Source organism: Microtus ochrogaster, chromosome 1 (assembly GCF_000317375.1).
Source record: "Microtus ochrogaster isolate Prairie Vole_2 chromosome 1, MicOch1.0, whole genome shotgun sequence".
Classification (NCBI taxonomy): Eukaryota; Metazoa; Chordata; class Mammalia; order Rodentia; family Cricetidae; genus Microtus; species Microtus ochrogaster.
Window position 1 is genome coordinate 37,655,566 of NC_022009.1, and position 18,551 is coordinate 37,674,116.

The 18,551-nt window shown below is 40.2% G+C and overlaps 1 protein-coding gene across 9 annotated transcripts in view; it reads right to left on the reverse strand.

Annotated features, from left to right (window-relative positions):
* Positions 1–6,197: 6,197 nt before the first annotated feature.
* Positions 6,198–18,551, reverse strand: part of Atxn3 (ataxin 3) — a 32,197-nt gene continuing 19,843 nt past the window's right edge. For 4 of the 9 annotated variants that reach the window (XM_013355590.2, XM_013355629.2, XM_005343465.3 and 1 more), the window contains 4 exons: positions 17,368–17,534; positions 16,039–16,135; positions 13,515–13,618; positions 6,198–6,919 (listed from right to left, as the gene is read on the reverse strand). In XM_013355590.2, the coding sequence (XP_013211044.1) occupies positions 6,822–6,919; positions 13,515–13,618; positions 16,039–16,135; positions 17,368–17,534 (466 nt within the window). In that variant the 3' untranslated portion in view covers positions 6,198–6,821. Of the gene's footprint in view, positions 6,920–13,514; positions 13,619–14,600; positions 14,655–16,030; positions 16,136–17,367; positions 17,535–18,551 lie in introns of those variants that run through there. The other 5 variants (XM_026780763.1, XM_005343466.3, XR_003377158.1 and 2 more) reach the window with 4 other exon arrangements.

Here is an 18,551-nt window from a genome sequence, read left to right on the forward strand (position 1 = left end):
TAAGCTTAAAAACATACATTTAATAACACACATTTGATTTTAAAATGCTGCTCTAGTTTAGTTTTCTGTTGCTCTAAAAAAAAAAAAAACATAGCCAAAAGCAAGTTGGAGGGGAGAATTTATTTCATTTTACAACTCCCAAGTTACAATCTATCATAGGAAAGTCTCGGCAGAAACGCCCAGAATTTGTATAGTAGAGGCCCACTTGCCTAAGGATGGTCTCACCCGCAGTGGCTGGTCCTCCTGCATCAAATAAAATAAATAGTACCCACAGACATGTCCACAGGCCACTCTGATGGAGGCAATTCTTCAGTTGAACCTCCCTCTTCCCAGGCAGTCAAGTTGACATCCAGGATAAATCATCACAGATGTCTCTTCCCTTTCCTCCCAAACACCCCAATAGTTAGCTAGAGTGTTTCTGATCCTCACAAACACCCCCAATAGTTAGCCTGAGTGTTCTTGATCAACATTCAGGAAGTTGCAAGATCAACACAGCACAAATAAACAAGACCAACTCAGCACAAATGAACACATCAGAGAAGCCCCAAGCCTCAGTGGTTCCAAGCAGTAAACCCCTGAGTCAGGAAAATACTATCAGTGTACCTTCCCCCTTCCTGCCACCCCCATCTCACTATGTAGCCTGGCTACTTGGATTTGCTACATAGACCAGGTTGGCCTCAAACTCAATAGAGATCTACCTATCTCTGCCTCCCAAGTGCTAGGATTAAAGATATATGCTTCCACTCCCAACATCTCCTCATTAATACTAAATACTACCCATCGCCTTTATGAAAAACAGAATATTTGACATGTCCCTATTCCCTTTCCTTCTGGGCTCTAAATAGTGTTATAATCACTGAGAAGTCATCAATGTTTACATTGCATGGTTTGGTGTGGTTTGAGTGAGATGTTCTGAAGTATTGTTTGACTACTTCATCCCTAGCTGGTGGAACTGTTTGGGGGAGCTTATGGAACTCTTTAAGTGGGGCCTAGCTGTAGTACTAGGGGCAGGTCTTGGAAGGTTACAGGACAGCCTCAAAACCTGTCTAGTCTTGTTTCCTGACCTGCCAAGATGGAAGATGTGGTTGTAGGGGAATACTATTTAAGGTATGTTCCTTTTGTTTATGCTGCATTTGTTTAATTGTGTGAAACTATGTTACTTTGCCTGTCTAAAACACCTGATGGTCTAATAAAGAGCTGAACAGCCAATAGGGAGGCAGAAGAGAGAAACAGGCAGGGCCGGCAGGCAAAGAGGATGATTATGAGGAGAACTCTGGGGAAAAGGGATCTGGAAACTAGAAAGGAAAGAGGAAGACTTAAGAGGCCAGTCATCCAACTACACAGCCAGGCACAGAGTAAGAAGGAAAGAAAAGATAAATAGAGGAAGGTAAAAGCCCCGAGGCCAAAGATAGAGTTAAGAAAAGCTGGCACGCAAACAAGGCAAGCTAAGGCCAAGCATTCATAACTAAGAATAAGTCTCCATGTGAGATTTATTTGGGAGCTGGGTGATGGGCCCCCCAAAAGAGTAAAATGCCAACATGTGGTAGCTGCTATGCCCTCCCTGCCATGAGGGCCTGTACCCTCAGAAACTGTCAGCCCAAACTGATCATTTCTAAGTTGTGTCTTGCCAGGCATTTTGTCACAGTAGCGAGGAAGGCAGCTATTATATACACTTTGTTCATCGCTACTGAGTCATGTAGTGTATTAAACATTCCTCGTACAGCACAGGCCTTAAGAACATTCACATTCTGAATGAGTAGTATTACTCAAGCCTATTTCTAAGAACCTAGAACAATCCATGGCCAAGGGTAAGCACACAGATGGTTCACTTTCTCTGTGGTGACCCGAGAGACAAAGGGTGGCTCAGGTCCGTGGCACAGTGTAGAGAATGGTCCAGAGGAAACAATGCTAGCCAGGCACAATAGCACAAACCTGCAAACCCAGCACTCAGGAGTCTGAAGCAAGAGACCAAATGCTCCAAATCAGTTAAGGCTATATAGAAAATGCCTTAGATTTATAAAAACCAGTTATTAATGTGCTTTGTCCCTCAAGGTTAAGAACTGAACGAACATTTAAAACCAGATTTCAAGGAAGAATGTGGCTGAGGAGATGGCACAGGTGTAAAGGCCTTGCAAGCAATTAAAGTTGTGGAAGGCTTCTGTATCTGGGATCGGGTGGTAATATATTTTCTGAGAGGAATCTGCTTCATGCACCACTGCAGCTGCATAAAAACACGCAACTCCACAGATTCCCCAAGTTCCAGCTACAGTGGGTCTGACTGTGACCTGAAACTGACATTGGGAAACGCTCCCACAAGACAGACATGCAGCTGTGTCTCCCAAGAGACTCTGAATAGCAAGGCCATGAATTAACAATGAACACAGAAAGGTTAATAGAAAAGCAACCATTCTCTTTATTTAATAATCTCTGATATTTAAAATACAACTCATTAACATCCACACCAACAGAACCTTCTGTGTTCAACAGTGCTTTGTGGGAAGCCCAGCTTTCGAAGGAGCAGACAGACGGAAGACCTGTGGAGTGGCAGCCCATAACTCGAGGAGACCGGGCACATGATAAGGGCTGCAGACTTGGGTCCTGAGAGAACTGCACTTTTTATTTCACGGCTTTTGCACTTAAGTTTCAAATATTTTATACAGAACAGTCAATGTTTAAAAAAGTTATTCCTATTTAGTCCAGTGTTGTAAAAATTAGATAATCACATTTCAAATGTCTGTCATCCTCTAAAAAAAAAAAAAAGAAATTTAAAAAAATCCAGGAAACATACCATCTTTAAACTATACAAGAGACATTGAGTATTTCTTAAATTACTGCATTTTCCACATACTTTCCACTACAACTTTGTCTATGACTGCAACCTTAACAAGTGTACTGGTATTGTTAAACATCCATAATAACCTACATAAATTTAGGGAGTACATTGTTTTGTTTTAATTCTTAAAATGACTGACCATTATAGAAATAAAAAATACCCTCAAATTTCTTCATTTGCCTACAACAAAACTTTTTATTATGTGTAACACTTTGGAAAAAATACAAACCAGATTTGTTTCTTTAGCTCATTATAAACTAATTAGGAATGAAGGGGGGATTTTTGTTTTAAATATGAAAAACAAAAATTATCTACACTACTGATTAGTTAATCCAATCTAGTGTTTCTTGACTAAGGTCACATCAACCACAGCTCTACATGTGGGCTAAAGCACAGCCAACACTTCACTTTCAAAGTACTCCCTTAAGGCTCTCTAGATGCAGACTGCACGTCGAACTTTGTTCTTTGCATTGGTAAAGACTAAACGCAAGGCCTGGGCCAGTAGGCAACCACTCACCGCTACTGGATCCGCAGCTGGAGTTAAAGGACTCCATATTAACCACTCAGTCCTCTTACTACTTCAAAACATCAGGATTTCCCAACTTAAAAATCTCAGATAGCACAGTTTGGTCCTGCACTACCCACTTTGGACTTGTGCAGGTCATAGGGGTCAGTTGCAAGAATTTATTAACTCTTGGCACTGGCATGATTTAAAAATAGTATCAAACATGCAGGTTTCAAAATATGTGGTTTAAACTCTGACATGAATAAAACTTGATCAACTTGATATTAAATAAAACAATGCATACTACTCAATTTGAGCATTCTTCCTCATTAATTTTGGCTTCATCAAGAAAAATTCAAGTTTGCAGGGGGAAAAAAAGCACCAACTAAAAATACCATCTGTGAACTGTAAATGTTTTTATCTTAAAAAGTTAATGCAGAATTTACCTACACTACTGTATCAAACAATTTATATTAGTGGAATATCTGCATATTGCTGTCTTTTGTTTGTTTGCTTGTTTTGTTTTTGTAATTTATGGTTTAGGCCACAGGGCAGCTATTCTGAATTTTTAAAATATAAGTAAGCCCATGACTTCCCAAAAGGAAAAGTGGTCTTTCCCAAGTTTTTTATTTTTTTTCTTTTTTTAAGACAAGGTCTCACTGTGCAGCTCTAACAGGTTAGAACTCACTCTGTAGACCAGGCTGGCCATGAACTCAGAGAGCTCTACAGGCCTCTGCCTCCTGAGTGCTGGGGTTAAAGGTGAGCATTACCATGGCTGGCTTTCCAAAGTGTTCTCACAGTTGCTTGTGACACTAGAATTACAACTGTACATATTTGATCTGTCGGTACAAGCTACACATTAGAAAAAAAATGATATCAGTAGTTTAAAAATGAAACATCAGGCGTTCCCAATTGGTAAAAACAGAATGTCAAGTCAAGTCCGTAACGCAACTGTGATGGTGGACTCCCTTGCCCCCGACTGTCCTTCAGTGATGTCCAGCAAAAAGCAGCTCCTGATGTATGTGCAGAGCTTCATGAACTTTTGTATACTGTAGTTATAATAAGCATTGGCATTTTTCATATTGGTTACTCATTAATAATTAAATCTAAAGATTCAGGTAAGCCTAGGTCAATCCAAAAGAAATGGCAGTTCAAGGGTGATTTGGATTTGCTTTGCCAAATACAACAATTCATAACAAACTAAAAAAAAAAAAAATACACTCAAAAGAAATTCAGTGTATGCTCAGTTTCTCTTTAAAATGTCTACAATAAAATATCAACATGATGTATTTCATAAGTGATTTAATTAACTAGGATGTTATATGAGTATTTTATAAACTCTAGAGTTAAAACTGAAATGCATATTGGCTTTCTCACTTTTTTTCTAACCAGGTTGCTCATCAACCTAACTGTATAGAAAGAACTTTATATAAAAAAGGAAAGGCCAATGTTCAGACAATGTGACTGGCACACTGGGGTAGGTACATACTCAGTTTAACACTTACTGTGAACCGTAAGAAAGGTTTTCATTCCAACACCCTAAAGTTGCACAATTCTTCTGAACCTCTGTAATTACTAAAAGAGAACTTCAAAGATTTTAAAATAAGACTGACTAATTTTTCATAAAATGAACTCCAAAGAAACTTTACTTGGCACAAAACGACTAAGAAAAAAAAAAAACCACTCGTTTTTGGAACTGGGGCTATAGCTCAGAGGTAGAGTGCCTGCCCAACACACATGAGGCCCTGGGTTCAATCCCCAGCACAGCCAAATAAAACAATCTGTCCTATCCAAGAGGAAACTATTTCATTATCACAAATAAAAATATTTGTATTTTTTTGCAGTTAGACAACAATAAATCCTATATCAAAAAACTTTCCCTGATAAAACGTGTGCAGAACACACACCAGTAGAGCAACACATCTTTCTTCACTTTCCTAAGCTGTTGGCTAAAATTTCTTCTTGGATTTTACTTATGTACAAGTCAATGCTCCAAAGAAGATAGAGAGGGAGAAGGGAGGGAGGGAGGGAGGGAGGGAAGGGAGGGAAGGGAGGGGAGGGAGAGCAGATATCAGGATCCATAACACCCATGAGACACATTTTTACCCAAATTAATTTTTACCCAAATCATACCAATGTAGTGACCCAGAAAGACTCTGTGCATCTCAATTAAAGAATGTTTATCAAAACTAAGGCCTTTTTAAATCTACAGACAGGACCACTGTGACTTCTGTAATTTTTGACAATTTAAACATGATTGGAAGGGTCAAACCCACAGTACATTTATATATTTTCATTAGTAGATAACTTTCACATTCTAGACCACCATTCTGGCAGGCTATATTATACTTTTTAAAAAATGAGGCGGGCATCTATATTCCAGGACTTATTGTAAATAAACACAAAGCTCCTGTCACAAAAGAAAAAACTAAAACAAAGCTGCCGCCAACACTGAAGGCCAAGTTTCTCCTGCAGTCCATTCATGGCGTCACTTCTAAGTAAGAAGGAAATGTGCTTGCACCCTACGCTTCTCCTTTCCTCAACCAAAAAAGAAAGGAAATATGGTGCAGGTGCAGGAAGGACTCCAGATGTCAGCCAGGACAAAACTGAAAACTTTCACAAAGCATCCAGAAAGCACATGCTCACACAAAACCCAGCTCATCTAGACTCAATACTCGAGCAGTGCTGACTTCAGAGTATAAAAAGACACTGAAGTGAGAGGCCTTCAAAAGACAAAGCTCAGGCCGGGCGGTGGTGGCGCAGCCTTTAATCCCAGCACTCGGGAGGCAGAGGCAGGCGGATCTCTGTGAGTTCGAGGCCAGCCTGGTCTACAAGGGCTAGTTCCAGGACAGGCTCCAAAACCACAGAGAAACCCTGTCTCGAAAAAAAAACAAAAGACAAAGCTCAGGACAGATTGCCATGTTGAGTTGTGGGGAAACAACCAAAACCAGAATACCCCAAGGAAGCATCCGCGTGCCCTACACACACACACACACACACACACACACACACACACACACACACACACACACACGATGACAGCGTTAGCTTTCTGTAACAAGACAGACAAGAGACATTTCCATAGAAAGTTGGCCTAATATGAAACAGAAGTTCAAGTGAGCCAAGCCACTTCCAATGCAGAGAGAAAATAAAAACAAAATTCAAGATCAAGTCCAATGCAAGAGCTAATTAGTTGGTCCACAAAGAGCCAAGAAAAACTCCCTAATTTCAGTTAGATATTGCACACTTGAAAAACAAAAAGGGACACTTAGAAAACTACCTTAAATTTCTTTAGCTGCTGACTGCTCTTTGGCTAGTCTGATCAGTACTCAGTCCTATGACACGTTTCTGGCTTTCTATCCTTTGCTTGTAAAGCACCGAAGGGTCGCATCTCTTCCAGGGACCCGCTGCCAAAATGGACTTTACACTGTAATCACACAGACAATGTTAGAAAGCAAGAGTAGCAAAATGATTTTAAAGGTATTATTTTTTTCTTTCCGCTTTCAAATTATCTTTAGCAGTTTCTAAAGACATGGTCACAGCTGCCCGAAGCATGTCTTCTTCTCTCGCATCATCACCTGCTGGGAAGAAAACAGAGTTCTCAGAAACACTGCTGGAGGATTCTCAATCATTAAAAGGCAAACTTTTGAATTAGAGGTGTAGCTAATTGGGAGAGTGTTTACGCAGCATGAACAAGGCCCTGGGTTCAATCCGTAGCATGGTATAAAAGAAGGCATGGAGACATACTCCTCTCATCCTAGTACTCAACAAAGAGGCAGGAGAATCACAAGTTCAAGGTTGTCTTTGACTATATAACATTTGAACCTAGTTGGAGCTACATGAAACTTAGCCAAAATGAAGAAAAAAAGAGCAAACGCTTAGGAAATACATTTCTACTTGAATACTAATTTTTCTTTTTTTTTTTTAAGAATTAACTTCATAGCCGGGCAGTGGTGGCGCACGCCTTTAATCCCAGCACTCAGGAGGCAGAGGCAGGCGGATCTCTGTGAGTTCGAGACCAGCCTGGTCTACAAGAGCTAGTTCCAGGACAGGCTCCAAAACCACAGAGAAACCCTGTCTCGAAAAACAAAAACAACAACAACAAAAAAAGAATTAACTTCATAAATCTGCAGGCATGGTGTCATGCATGACCTGTGTAGAGGTCAGAGGACAGAAGGACGAGTGCCTTCCTTCCAGCAAGTGGGTTCTGATGACTGGACCCAGGTCATCAGGTTTAGCAGCAAGTATCTTTCCCTGCTAAACCTTCTTGCTGGCCCTAGTTTCCTTTTATTGACTTTGTAATTCACATGCTATTTGAGTGGCACTTTAAAATCCACAAATGGATAGAGAACAAAATACCATACGACATATACCTATTGCTCCTCCTTGTCCAGTAACTTTGTGACCAATCCAAAGTCCAGCCAGATGTCTGTTTACAGTTCTGCCTGTCTGGCAAATCATGGTCTTATATGGTATATGTAGCCTTCTGAATGTAGAACTTTTCATTTACCATAACACATTTAAAATTTGTGTTTATTAACAAATCAGACTTTTTAGAAAACCTTTTTATTTGTAGACAATTAAATTCATAGGAAGTTGCCCTGTGGACTTGTCAGCTCAATTTCTCCCAACAGTTATATCTTCTATAACTAAAGCTCAAACTGAAACACAATAGCACAATGTTGGTGGTTCTAAGTAACTTTAAAATATCTTTTCCATTTGTTGGTTATTTGTTTTGTTTGGTTAAATGCCTAATATGGCATTTTATCACACATGCAAACTCCTACCACCATCACCACCACTACCAAGACTGGAGGGCGGGGCATGACTAAGTTGTGGGGAAAGGATGACATCCTGTGTGAATGTGTATTATTGATACAAACACAACCGTTATCAGGAACCCTAATGTTTCAGACACATGGGAATGGCAAAGCCTTCCCTAGGTTAGGCTCAGGAATGTTCTTCTGGTCCAAGAGAAACATTAAAGCCTTCTCCTGGTCCTAGCAGGGATGTTAATGATGAATGGCTAATCACTAGCTAAAACCAGTGTGAGCAGAAACTATCAATGCAATTCCTTTTAGATGACTGCAACCTGGGACTGATCCCCTACAGAGACCACCTAATCAACATTAGCTAACTAAACCACTCCACCCTACCCTGACAGGTATGCACATGCCTCCTCCTCTTTTGTGCTATACTTAATAAAGGCACTGAGTTTCCAGGCTGCTGGTGGTGCATCTACATCAGAGTACATGGCCTACGCAATCCCAGCTTTTCTGTGTCTATTATACTTCATTCCCCAGCATTCTGTTTAGGGTAATCCTTAAACTGTCTAAGTTGAGGCACTCGTGTATAATCCTTGCCTAGCATGCACCAAGCCCCAGGTTTGATTCTAGGTACTACAAGAACCCGATAAAACTATAAAGCACCACAAATCTCTCCCTCCTGCATTACTTTCTATTCATGCCCAACTTTCCATCATCTTGTCTATATTGCTGCCCACAGTATCTTGTTCTCTATCTGAATACATCTGGGAGTTTTAGAATGCTACACAAAAGGCACCTCAGTATGAAACCTTTCCAGACTGTCTTCAGCCTGGCATAATGGTCCTGAGGTGCAGCCCAGATGCTGCATGCATCAAGAGTGCTTCTTTTTAATCCTGAAAGTAGCACTCTATGGCATGAAGCACTACAGACTGTTTAACCATGTATGCACAGAATGTATGGCACACTGGCTATCTCCAAATTTTGATTGAAATCAATAAAATAGCTATGAATATTTGTATATATACTTTTGTGAGAACATACATTTTTAAGAGTATAACTGTTGGGTCATATGAATTATGTATTTAGTTTGTTTGTTTTCTTGAAACAGGGTCTTAGTATATAGCCCTGGCTGGCCTGGAACTCACTGTGTAGACTAGGGCGGCCTTGAACTCAAAGAAATCCACCTGGTTCTGCCTCTGGAGTGCCAGGATTAAAGGTATCCTGGTGTATATTCAGGTTCTTACTTAAAGTCGCTATTCCCAGTTAAAATGCAACAGAAAGAGCTCACCCTCAAAAGGAGGGAAGAGCATTTAATATCATCCACTCTTCCCATCCTTGCCTCAACATCATCATTTCTTTTCTGTTTTGAGAACTTTCTTGAGTTTAATTGAAAATAGATTCTTTTTTATACAATATAGTCTGTGGTTTCTCCTCCCTTACCTCCTCAGAGATCCTCCCCACCCTCCCATCCACCCGACTTCATGCCTTCTCTCTCTCTCAAGAAAAGAAACAGGAAAATTTAAAAAACAAAACAAGAACATAGTTGAACAGATGCTTTTGTAGTATGATTAGGCATCTCTTGGGTATATTCCCAAGAGTGGAATTGCTGGATCCTGAGGTACATTGACTCCCAGTTTCCTGAGAAACCGCCACACTGATTTCCAAAGTGGTTGCACAAGTTTGCATTTCCACCAGCAATGGATGAGTGTTCCCCTTACTCCACAACCTCTCCAGCACCAGCTATCATTGGTGTTTTTGATTTTAGCCATTCTAACAGGTGTAAGATGATATCGCAAAGTTGTTTTGATTTGCATTTCCCTGATCGCTAAGGAGGTTGAGCATGACCTTAAGAGTCTTCTGGCCATTTGAACATCTTCTGTTGAGAATTCTCTGTTCAGTTCAGTACCCCATTTTTTTTAATTGGGTTAATTAGAGTTTTAATGTCTAGTTTCTTGAGTTCTTTATATATTTTGGAGCTCAGACCTTTGTCTGATGCAGAGTTGGTGAAGATCTTCTCCCATTCAGTAGGTTGCCTTTTTGTCTTAATGACAGTGTCCTTTGCATTACTTCTCAGTTTCAGGAGGTCCCATTTATTCATTGTTGCTCTCAATAAAAGAATGGATAAAGAAGGTGTGGCACATATACACTTCAGAGTTCTACTCAGCAGTAAAAAACAATGACATCTTGAATTTTGCATGCAAATAGATGGAAATAGAAAACACTTTACTGAGTGAGATAGCCCAGACCCAAAAAGAGGAATATGGTATGTACTCAATCATAAGTGGATTCTAGCCATAAACAAAGGCTACTGAGCCTATAGTTCGTGATCCTAGAGAAGCTAAATAAGAAGGTGAACTCAAAGAAATACATATAGTTAATACTCCTGGATACTGAAAGTAGACAAGATCACCGGGCAAAAGTTGGGAGCAGGGGGATGGGACTGGGTTGGGAGAAGGGGGGATGGGGAGAGAAAAGGGAGGAGGGGAGGATTGGGGAGAGATTGAGGGAATGGGATAATTGAGATGGAGAAAGGGTGGATATGGGAGCAGGGAAGAAGATATCTTAACCAAGAGAGCCATTTTAGGGTTGGCTAGAGTCTTGGCTCTAGAGGGGTTCCCAGGTGTCCAAGAGGATTTCCCCAACCAGGTCCGTGGGCAGCAGAGAGGGTGCTTGAACTGGCCTTCTCCCATAGACACACTGATGAATATCTTGCATATCACCATAGAACCTTCATCTGGCGAGGGATGGAGATAGAGAGAGAGACCCACATTGGAGCACTGGACTGAGCTCCCAAAGCCCAGATGAAGAGCAGAAGGAGGGAGAACATGAGCAAGGAAGTCAGGACCACGAGGGGTGTGTCCACCTACAGAGATGGTGGGACTGATCTAACGGGAGCTCACCAAGGCCAGCTGGACTGGGTCTGAACGAGCATGTGATCAAACTGGACTCTCTGAATGTGGCTGACAATGAGGGCAGACTGAGAAGCCAATGATAATGACACTGGATTTTGATTCTACTACATGTACTGGCTTTTTGGGAGCGTTGTCTGTTTGGATGCATACCTTCCTAGGAAGGGGGAAGACCTTGGACTTCCCACAAGGCAGGACACCCTGACTTCTCTTAGGACTGGAGAGCGAGGGGGAAGGGGAGGGGAAGGGAAATGTGAGGATGGGAGGAGGTGGAAATTTTAAATAAATAAATACAGGAACAAAGCTAGGCAGTGGTGGTGCTTGCCTTTAATCCCAGCACTTGGGAGGCAGGTGGATCTGTGAGTTCAAGGCCAGTCTGGTCTACAAGAGCAAGTTCCAGGATAGGCTCCAAAGCTACAGAGAAACCCGGTCTCAAAAAACCAAAAGAAAAAGAAAAGAAAAACAAGCAAACAAACAAAAAAACTTCACAGAACAAAGGAAACACACACACAAAAGCATACTAGACATACATACACATGCAGAGGCAAATATGCACACATAAAACCCATAAAAATACAAAATCAGAAACCGTAATACAGAAGCAAAAGACTAGTAAAGTTTTAAAAAAAAGCCAAAGTTTTAAGAGACAAAACTTCTTCAAAAGAGCATTTAGCTTGTTTAGAATGGCCTGCTCTTAAATGTGATTGGTGTACCCAATGAGACTCTAATGGAGAAAACTAGCCTTTCTTCTGTGAGTGGTGTCCATTGGAGACAGTTTCTGAGTTAGAGATGGGAAATCACATTCACTTCCCCATCTCAGTGCTGAGACCCCAACAAAGCTTATACTTGTGGAGACCCTGTGCATGCTGCCACCATCTCTCTGAGTTTGTTTGCGTGTCAGTTCTGTTGTATCTTGAAAGCAGTGTTTTCCTGGTATCGTCCATCCTCACTGGTTCTTACCATCTTTCTGCCACCCCTCCTCAAAGTTCTCTGGGCCCTAAGGGGCAGAATTTGATGGAGACATCCCATTTAGCGCTGGTACTCCAAGGTCTCTCATTCTCTGCACATTGTGCAGTTGTGGGTCTCTGTAACTGATGGCTAGTCTTGGCTCTGATGATAGCTCACCTTCCTAGGCCACTCTATTCTTTAGCTTTTTGTTTTGTTTTTTTGAGACAGGGTTTCTCTGTGTAGTGCCGGTTGTCCTGGAACTCACCTCCCAGGTGCTGGAACTAAAGGCATGTGCCATCACGTTAATCTCCCTTTCTTTAGTCTTTAAAGTCGTTGGACACTTTTCCCAATTCTAAAGAGTATGTTAATTACTGCATATGTAACCCTGGGTTAAAATTTTCTTTCAGCATTTTAAAACACACGATCTGCTCCTTCATTCATAAGGAAGCCTTTGTGGGAAGGTTATTTCTCACTAATCTGGGACAGCGTCTTCAGTTTTCAGAAGTCCATGAGTCTTGGTATGAATTTCTTTGGGTTTATACTAATTTGAAGTTCACTAAACTTCTTCAGTTCGTAGCTTTCTGGTTTTCAGTATTTTTCTGCTCTCAAATGTGTATGTGGAATCAAGGTGTAGCAGAGTATGACTATAATCTCAACACTAAGAAGTAGGACAATGGTGAATTTGAGGCTAGTCTGAGCTAGCTAGCGAGACTCCACCTCAAAAAAAAAAAAGGATTAAAATTGTCTATGTAGCTCCTCCTTTTATGGTTCTGGTATGACAGTGGTTTTCAGCTGAATCCTGGGTACTTGGGCATTGTCAAACTGCAAATCTTACTCAAGTCTGTGTTTTGTGAGCCTTGAAAGGTGTCTGTGTGGGAGTATATGTACATAAACTGCAGGTACCCACTTCAGCTCGAGACAGGAGTCTTTATAATGTGCCCTCTAGGGGAAGACATATCAACAATCCTTTAACAACTTATTAACAGTACAATTCTGAGAGTTCTGCATAGATTCTCCGTGAAGTCCTCTCACAGAGTTTCTTTTCCATTCAACTTCTACCAAGACTTGGCTCAAGTTGAGACCTATTAAATCAAGGTCTCGTAAGTAACCCCAAATTCCAGTTACTATCTAGATTACACTAAAGCATGTTTTCCATTATTAGGTGAGGAAAGGTATTTATTTTCCACTTACTAATATTTATCATCTCTGGAGGATTTTTAAAGAATGTGCTGTGAACTTCAAGTAATATATGTGTGTGATTCAAAAACCAACCAGGACATGGCTGCTGCCAGAGTAGACAACACATAATGTTCCACACTAGCCTTAGCCACATAGTGAAATTGTTAGACAGACAGACAGACAGACAGATAGATATTTACCAAGTGTTTTAGTCTGTCTACCTCTTCCTTCAGAGGAACTCAGTAGATTATAAATCCACTTAAGAGTTTCAATACAATTAAGGAAGAAAATATAAAGTAAAAATGACATGAACCTTGGATGTCAAGTAAAGTATTTGAGTACCAATCATGGTGGATACTCAGAGTAATTCATACCTTGGTTGTTCCCAAGTCCTCCTGTACTTGTGGTCGGTCTTTCACAAGGGTAAGAAAGCTGCCTAGGTTGGTCTATCTCCTGCTGATGTTGATGCTGTTGTTGCCTGAAATATTCCAAAGTGATTATCTGTTAAAACAATACCCAAGAAATAAATGTTCCATGAGAATACCTATTCATGTAGGCTGTTCCATAAATCAAAATGGCACTGGCCTGAACACTCAGAACATGAGAATTAGTTTGACAATTACAAGTATAAAAGTTTCAAAATTTTTATTCTAAAAACCCTACATATTTGAGTTATCAGACACATAGGTATTTTCATTTTCTGCATAAGGCTCACTAGTATTTATTCATATGCAAATGAATAAGGTTTATGCGTCTTTAATATTATTAGGAGTCACTGAAGACAAATTATCTCAATTTAATATGCTCTTTCCTGCCTGGCTCCCTCTAGTCTTTCAAGTCTGAATTTAGCACGCGTCTCCTTGAAGGCTGTCCTGGCCATCCCTCTTCAGGCCTTCTCCTGGCCTTCTCACTATTTCACTTGCATTCTCAGTATAAACATACTGCCACCTTGATGCTTGTATTTGGGCTGCAAGCTAACCAGAGCACAACCTTATGATGCTTAGCTGTGTCCCTCACACAGCAGCTACATCACATACTTGATGAATTAAAGAAATAGAAGCAGGCAATGAGTGAGACCAATCAAAAACTAACACAGAAACAAAAACAAAACAACCTTACAGAAAACAAACAACTCCAAATATTTTGGAGGCACATACTAAAACTGCAATGACATGATGACTATGACTTGTTATAAGTCCAAGCCTGTGGAGAAGGGAAAAAATGGGAGTCAGAGGCATAATACCTGGGTCATGCGTTGGTACTTACCAACTGAGTAATTGATTATATTTATATTTAGATGGGTGTATTATGCATAAGTCTAAGGCTTACCATAATTTAAAAAGTTATAGTTAATGCTAAAATTCAAAAGGACATGAAAAGCACTAATAAGTACTATTTTAAAATGTAAATATAATTAAATCTATGAATCAGTCACTGAATAAAGACTAGAAATATCTCACATTAAGAGGATGTCAGCTGTTCAGAACTTTCCTTCATATACTTCTGAGTTGTGACTTAAAAAAACAGAAAACAGAAAAGGGTAAACATTATCTTCACAATACCAGCAGAGGCAAAATGGTCCAAACTTTATACCACTAATTGGCCAACTATGAGTCTAAGATGTGGCTGTTCAAGTTCAGAGGCGCTGATTGATGTGTGGCCGCTGCTGTTGTGCTGGGGTGAAGCCCATGCCTTACACAGGCTGGGTGAGCACTCTCCACCAAGTTGCGTCCCAGACATTCAAAGAACTTAAAATGTGAAAACAAATGCTTCACAGATTGATGAGACAAGATATATAACTGTAGAGTCCATCTCTGGCCTTATCTTTCTAACCTGAGATCAGAGGGTTCAATTATCTATTATTGATCATAATTATTGATCATATTATCTATCATTTTTAAGGTCGAGTAGGTTTAAAAATAATAAAAAAGCTAAAAATGATGACATATATCTGTAATCCTAGCACAAGGGAAGCTGAAGTAGAAAGACAGCCAGGAGTTTAAGGCCAGCTAGACCACATAAGAAAACTCTATCCAAAAAATAAAAGTTTTGTGAACAGCAATTACTAGAAAGAAAGACACTATAAAAGTAAATAGCCAAGCAGTGGTGGCCCATGCCTTTAATCCCAGCACTCACGAGGCAGAGGCAGGAGGATCTCTATGACTTCGAGGCCAGCCTGGTCTACAAGAGATGGATCCAGTTTAAAAGAGAAACAGAGCCAAGCAGTGGTGGCCCATGCCTAATTCCAGCACTCGGGAGGCAGAGGCAGGCAGATCTCTATGACTTCGAGGCCAGCCTGGTCTACAAAAGTTAGTTCCAGGACAAGCTCCAAAGTTACAGTGAAATCCTGTCTCAAAAAACAAAACAACAACAAAAAAAAAACCCAAAAAACAAAAAAGTATAAACATTTATTTTTAGTACTTACAAACTGAGTACACCATGTGGTTTGGGGAGTTTATGGTTCTGATTGATGGTTTCTATGCTCCTGGTACTAATGGGTCTTGGGCCTCCTAAAGTGACAACCAGCAAATACCCCTCCCTCCCTCAAATGCTGTTTCCCTGTTAACTGATGGGAGGATTAGCAGACCAATAGATCAATATGCAGTAACTCTTTCCTGTCCTAAGTCCATTTTCTTTCTGATAAGCAAAATCCCACAAGGTTCCCTTTATCCAAGGCCATGTAAATTTATCCAAGATTGGGCAAAGGTTTTTCTCTAAAACTGTTAAATACTTCACACTTTATTTGCTGCAAAACTTTATACACACATACACACACACACACACACACACACACACACACACACACATTCATAGGTTCAGGCAGTAAACAGTAACTTAGAAATAGACAAAATAAGCAAGTATTAAATATGTAACTTTAATCTGTACTAACTACTTTACTTTTCAAAGTAGGCTTCTCTCCTCTTCCGCAGCTCTTCTGAAGTAAGATTGGTACTTGACGTCTGTGGACTATCTTGAGACATATTTCTGGAACTACCTAAAAAAGCCAATCATTTTATATACCTGTTCAAGCAGCAGTATATTTGTTCTTCCTGAGGAAGACAGAAAAAGGCACCAGATTTCATTACAGATGATTATAAGCTACTATGTGGCTGCTGGGAATTGAACTCAGGACCTCTGGAAGAGCAATTAATACTCTTAACCTCTGAGCCATCTCTCCACCCCAAAAGTTTTCTTCTTAAGAACATCCAACTACTGTTCTGAAAATGAAAGAAGGCTATGGAAGTCTCAGGGAAAACCTAATGTGTTACTGCAACCGTGGATGATGCCATCTGCAATGCAGATGTGAGAATACAAATCCACAGTCCACCCGGTATGAGAGGCCTTGAAGACCACATTTGTGTGCCCTTTAACTTCCCCAAACTGCATCTCCACCTTCAACGGCACGGTATTCCTCAAAGCAGCCCGTGAGGACGACCATGACACACCCTTACTCTGTTCTCAACAACTTGTTTCTAAGTTCTCACTAGTAACTGTACCAAACAGATTGCATATAAATTGTGACAATGGCAAGATGGTTTTCTGTGCATTACTGCAATAACCCAGCAGACCCATGCTAATAAAACATGGAACTCCACACTCCATGGAATATGCAGAGGAGTCTAGAGTAACAGTAATAACTTTATCAACGGATCCTCAATGCACTAAGATGTTTAAGGAATTCAGATGATGAACAATCTCATTAAAAGTAGAAGTAGCTTCATATAAATTAAATTAAAAGAAAATGCTTTCAGTAAACTGCTTTGTGTGTCAACACTTTGCTCTGCCGACATTCCCAAGGGGTTTATCATCTCTCCTCCACTGACAGACTTACATCAGTGAAAAAGGTATATCCCTCAAAAAGGGCTTAAGTACTAAGTTGTCCAGCCAGGAAGTACGGGTTGTCCACTGGCATGCATTTGTTAAGACAGCTGGCTTAGCTAAGGAAGATTAATTCATTTAGTTGTTGTATCAGTTCAATATTGTAATCAAATAACATAACCAGAAGTAAAATTACAGCTGTATTAAACACAACAAATAACAATCCTAATATAAGTTATAAAAGTGACTCAAGATCAGGGAAATCTAAAAGAAATACTGAAATTCTAGAACTATTGCTTTTGCAGGAACTCTTAAAGAACTTCCAAAGCACAATAATTTTCTGAAAAGCTAAGAACAACTTGAACCAGTTCTCCAAAGATGACTTAAGTACACCCCAAATGCTCATACCTTGCATACTGAGCTGAATGGCCCTGCGGAGATCAGCTTCTTCATCCTCCATGTCAATTTCCTGGCGACTTATCGCGAGAGCCCTCTGCAAATCATCCTCATCTTCATCCAACACCCCAGCCCCGTCAGCCGCCTCTAGGACTCGTTCCAGATCTGCTTTAAGAACACTAAGCAACAAATGCATTCATAGAACTTATAGCCTGCTCCTCGATTTTATTTTTCATTAAAAAAATTTTATGTGTATGTGTATTTTGTTTGCATGTTTATCTTGCACATTGTGTGCAGTGCCTGAGGAGGCCAGAAGAAGGTGTTGGATACCCTGAGACTAGAGTTATAGAAAGTTGTGAGTTACCAGGTGAGACCTGAGGATCAAACCTAAGACATCTGGAAAAGCAGCCAGTGCTCTTAGCCACTGAGCCATCTCTCCAGTCCATCCATAGTCTTCACTTTTAGATAAAATTAAAGGCACTTACAAACTAAAGATTTTAGACAAAAAAAAACACACTCTAGAAAATAAAGTTCACTAACAGAACAACTGAGTTGTAATATGAATCTAAGCCAAGATATTTAAGTAATTCATATATGCTCATTCCATAAACTTCACTAAAACACAGCCTTGCTTATGCCCTTATGCTTGTTTATCAGCTACTTGTGAGGTGAAGACAAAAGGATGTCAAAGTTGACAACTGGGCAACTTAATGACACCTGCCATTAGAAATGGGGGCGGAGGATGGGATGGCCATGACCCGGATGATGTTCAATGGTAGAGTGTATGCATGAAACTTAGGATTTGAGCACAAGCACTACAAATAATAATAGTAATAATAATTAATAATTGTAACAACTCATTTTCGGATGGGGGAGGTATATTCAAGAGATGTAGCACAAGAGGTAGAATATTTGCCTAGGATACACAAAACCCCTGCATTTGACCTCCTGCATCACAAACGAAAGAGCATAGCGGCACACACACTTTTAATCCTAGCCAGCCAGAGCTACTTAAGATCTTATTTCTTTTTTGCTCTTTCCATTTTTTGTTTGTTTTGCTTCGTTTTGTTTTATTTTGTTTTTCAAGACAGGGTTTCTCTGTGTTACAGCCTTAGCTGTCCTGGAACTTGTTTTGTAGACCAGGTTGGCCTCAAACTCAGGAGATCCACTTGCCTCTGCCTCCCGAATGCTGAGAT